General features: G+C 36.3%; 1 protein-coding gene across 1 annotated transcript; it reads right to left on the minus strand.

Moving 5' to 3' along the window:
• Positions 1–310: 310 nt before the first annotated feature.
• LOC141583052 (heat shock transcription factor, Y-linked-like) lies at positions 311–4,504 on the minus strand. Its single transcript, XM_074392463.1, has 2 exons — positions 3,992–4,504; positions 311–424 (listed from the first exon to the last, which is right to left on the minus strand). Exons 1-2 carry the CDS (start codon positions 4,502–4,504, stop codon positions 311–313), a joined length of 627 nt encoding a protein of 208 aa, XP_074248564.1.
• Between the last annotated feature and the right edge of the window lie 263 nt (positions 4,505–4,767).

Consider the following 4,767-nt stretch of genomic DNA (forward strand, 5'->3'; position numbering starts at 1 on the left):
TTGTTAACACCACCATTATCTTTACTTTAAAGAGAATTTGTGGTGAAGAACAATGAGTAAAAAGTAATATCACAACACTATAAATATTTGCTTTAGACAATTAAATAAATTTATTATTTTAAGCCCACAGTGTGTATGTGTGTATATATATATATATATGTATGTGTGTGTATACCAGGTACTGTGTTACATCAGTGCTGAATGTTTAAGACAGGCAGACAAGCAAACTAATGTGATAGATAAGCACCTCCTGGAAAGAGTAACATCTGTGCCTTAGAAGTCTTAAGTTGGCAAACAGGGAGATAGATTTTTATCTCCAGGAAAGAAAGGGGGCATAGTTACAGGATGGGAGAGGACATGGCTGAAAGTGAAATTGTCTGACTGTTGCTACAAATGGACCATGCTGAAACAGAAAGACATGAAGCTGAAAGGCAGAGAATATCAGATCTTGAAGTGATTTGTTCACCCATGCTGCAGATCTAAGTTCAGAATCTAGAATATATTAAATGCCAACAAAAACAATTAAAACTGACTTTCAGTGGAGGTCGAAAACTATTTGATGAAAATTTGCACTAGAGGGCAGGTATAATGGCTCAAACCTGTAGTAGGTCCTAGCACTTTCAGAGGTCAAGGTGGCTGAATCACCTGAGTCCAGGTGATCAATACCAGCCAATATCAAAAATTAGCCAATTGTTAGTGCACATCTAGTCCTACATACTCAGGAGACTGACACACAAAAATTGGTTGAAACCAGAGACTGAGCTTGCAGAGAGCTGAGACTGTGCCACTACATTCTGGCCAGAGCAACACAACAAGACTCTGTCTCAGGGAAGAAGAAGAAGACAGGAAAAAGAAGAAGAAGAAGAAGGAGAAGGAGAAGGAGAAGGAGAAGGAGAAGGAGAGAAATGGAAGAGGAAGAGGAAGACTGACAGATAAAAATTGCTTTAAGCCAGAGGTTGAGTTTACATTGAGCTGAGATTGTGCCACTGCATTCTGGGCTGAGTAACCCAGCCAGATTCTGCCTTAGGTTAAAAAAAAAAAAGAAAAAGAAGAAGAACAAGAGGAAGAAGAAGCATAAGAATAAGAATAAGAAAGAAAAAAAAAGAAGGAGGAGGAGGAGGAAGTGGAGGAGGAGGAGGAGCAGAAGGAGAGGGAGAAGGAGAAGAAGAAGAAGAAAGAAAAGAAGAAGAAGAAGAAGAAGAAGAAGAAGAAGAAGAAGAAGAAGAAGAAGAAGAAGAAGAAGAAGAAGAAAAGAAGAAGTAGGAGGAAGAAAAAAGAAGAAAGAAGAAGAAGAAGAAGAAGAAGAAGAAGAAGAAGAAGAAGAAGAAGAAGAAGAAGAAGAAGAAGAAGAAGAAGAAGGAGAAGGAGAAGGAGAAGGAGAAGGAGAAGGAGGAGGAGGAGGAGGAGGAGGAGGAGGAGGAGGAAGGAAGGAAGAAGAAGAAAAAAAGAAAGAACAAAGAGGAAAAGAAAAAGAAGATAAGAAAGTGGAAAAGAAAGAGGAAGAGGAAGAGGAAAAGGGAAAGAAAAAGAGAAAGAAGAAAAAAAATTGTGCATTAGAAAACATGAAAGGAACTCCTGCAGAAGATAATTAAAGACACAAAACTGTTGGAATGTTTTGATTAAAAAAAAAATGATTATGGCTAATGCTAACTGTAAAATTTCAGCATATTCTAACAGTGATGCCATTCATGTACATAATATAACATTAACTTTATAAATCAAGTGATGACACAAATAAACGTGATTATAGTTACTGAACTCACTGCATATAAACTATAATGAAAAAAAGTCTGTCTACTACAATCTAAGCTTAAGATAATGGGGAAAGCAATTGATAAATACGAAACTAGTGCATTTTAACCCATTTCTAAATTGTGTGTGTTGGGGGCGGGGGGGAGTCTCTCTGTGTGTATGTGTCTGCATATTTGAGCATCTGGTCCTGTGCAATCTCAATTTAGTCCTAAAATTTTTTAAGGCCAGACTAATTGAGAAGTCACTTACTACATTTTACTACTTCCACTTCATTCATTTTCCCTTACCTGTTGCTGTGGTTTTGAATGCCTTCTCCAAATTTTACATAGACAGTCCCTGGTCATTGTGATAGCCATGGGAGGTAGGACCTTTGAGAGGTAATTAGTCATGAGGATACACCTTGACAACGGCATTGTTGACTTTATCTGGAGAGCATGTTAGTTATTTTGTGAGTGGACTTTGGATCAAAGATGAATTCGGTCTTGATTTTCTCTTCATCACATGTCCTTCACTTTACGTTGATTGCTTGTCATGGAAAGAAAGCCTCACCAGATGCAGCCCTTTGGAATTTCCAGCCTTCAGAAACATAAGCAGAATAAGTCTTTTTCCAAATAACTCCGTCAGTAACATTGTGCTATTGCAGCAGAAAATTGCTTAAAAGACTATTATTTCTTTCTCTGTAGATAATTGAACGACCTTACCAAGGGATATGGCAAAGTTATTGCCAGATAATCAAAAGCACACACACACACATACACACACACACACACACACACACACACACACCCCACATATAAAATATACTATACTGCATATGTATATATCTTATATATATTAGCCATACACATATGTATATTCGTTCAATATATGTTTTAAATGAAATAAAATGCAACATGATTTCACTCTTAACCATATGTTTAGAAATAAATGAAAGCAACCGTAAGGGTAAACATGTAATTTTATTGCTCAACAAGATAATTGCAGAATTTTCACATTTTTTTTTCAAGGAAAATGTTAGTCTCTATGGTTGTGCATTATATGGTACTCTTTTAGTGTCACTCTAATATCAGTTGTAATTAGGGTTGTATTTTCCCAGTGAAGATAGTTGAAAAGCTGGCTTGAAAGGAGAGTCAGCAGATATATCAGCTATCACGGACCCTAGCAACTACAGGTTGCCTGCTGGTAGCAGGTTAGGATAAGGAGTCTCATTTATTGACACCTCAGGATATCTGCTTGGAAAAGTTGATGGTTTCACTATCAACTCCAAAAGACTATTTTGTGAGGAAGATATGATTTGGTATTGAGACGGCGTGTTTGTAATGCAATTAAAAGTGTGGTCATTTGCTTGTATGTAGGTGCTATGAGATTGCATATGAATACTGGCCAACTGATTTAAAAAAGCATTTTGATTTGTTGCAATGCATTCTGTTGGTCCCAATGAAGTTGAAGATGGAGTAGGAGGAAAGCCACTTCTGGTTGTGTCAGGCAAACTGGCAATTCTTTGGCTGACGGAAGGTTTTCTTATCAGAGGCATATTTAAATTTGTAGAGGTTGAAAATGATCCTTCTCCACTAGTTTCAGCAATTAATCCAGAATTATGATTATCTGTGTCAGCCCCTGCTCTAAAGTGCTTCTTATTGAAACCTTCAGTGAATAAAGTAGACACAAGAGAAGCATTTCTAATCCCAATTCTTCTTTTCATTTTTACTAAAAGTTGAGGATAGCCACGTTTGAAATTTGGGTTACAATAGACTTAACTAAAAGCAAAAGAGAAAGTAATTCAGTGTCATTTTAAACCAAGAGAAAAGTGGCAATAGCACATATAATAGAAAAAACTCAGATTGCTGTCTTATCACACAAAGTTAATGTCATCAAAGGATGCATGAACATTGTTTATTCTTTCCAGGAATGTGCCTTTTGGGGAGAAAGTGCACTCAAATTGTCAAGCCCTTGAGTAAAAACATGTTATATAATAATAGCAACATTTAATTATTGGCTTTGGTAAATTTATCTGGAGTTTATTGGTAAGATTCAGAGTTGTTACAAAATTTCTTGAAACCTGGAAATTTGAATGCAGAAGCTGCCCTCAGTGATTGTAAAATCTTAAACAATTTTTACTTCGATATTTATGTAATTTACAAAATCTAGACTTACTGCATGTATCAACATATTTACTGATGTACAACATAAAATTACCTGTATACTCTACATAAAGTGGCCACTGAAATGTTTTAAATACCTTGCTTATAATGGGGACTTCATTTTCTTCTTCCAGAAAGTCTGCTAGAAAAGTAGATCTTTGAAAATTCTGTTGAATTTTACTGAATCCATAAAGGTTGAACTGTCGAACTAAGCTTTTTAGACTCTCAGCTTTAAATATTCTGTAAGGATCTTTTCTTTCCAGAATTACTTTCTTGAAAAGTTCTTCAGGAATCACTATGCAAGTTCCATCCTCATCCCATGAAATGGACTTGAACTGGTCACTTTCAACTATTTTCCAAAGTTTTCTGGGAAAAGTCTGAGAAATAAAATCATTACCCTTATCTAGCTCAGAGACACAAACTGTGTAACCTGGACTTTTTATCAAGGATCCTTGTGACAAAACCTGAAAAGCATTTTCTTCAATTATTGACGTTAAGTCAGAGTCTTCAGAGAATATGTCTTCACCCAACAGAATCCTAGTGGAAGCTTCTGAACCAGTCGATTTAACTTTAGGAGAAACATCTTGAGTTTCTGAAGAAATATCTGCCATCTCAAATAAATATTTTCTCACCTAATCCTCCAGCCTGCATGGTTTTCAACACTGCAGTTTGAAAACCTGCTGCAGTAGTCCTAAGCAGGTAAAGTAATCTAGACCACTACAATGGTTCTCAATTTGAGTAGTTATGACATCAGAAGGGGCCTTTGGTCTCCTGGCAACACACATGAAATTTTACCAAGAGGATTTTCTTCTCGGCCAGAGAAATGTATACAGCAAAACTAAAACATAGACTGATTACTTACACAGTACAATCT

This window comes from Saimiri boliviensis, chromosome Y (assembly GCF_048565385.1).
Source record: "Saimiri boliviensis isolate mSaiBol1 chromosome Y, mSaiBol1.pri, whole genome shotgun sequence".
Taxonomy (NCBI): domain Eukaryota; kingdom Metazoa; phylum Chordata; class Mammalia; order Primates; family Cebidae; genus Saimiri; species Saimiri boliviensis.

Bases quoted from the DNA above. Each gene is read 5' to 3' on its own strand.
- LOC141583052 (XM_074392463.1), bottom strand. From the start codon at position 4,504: ATGGCAGATATTTCTTCAGAAACTCAAGATGTTTCTCCTAAAGTTAAA. The intron at 425-3,991 runs GTATTTAAAACA...TCTGCCTTTCAG, and splicing joins AAGTCCCCATTATAAGCAAG to CTTCATGTCTTTCTGTTTCA.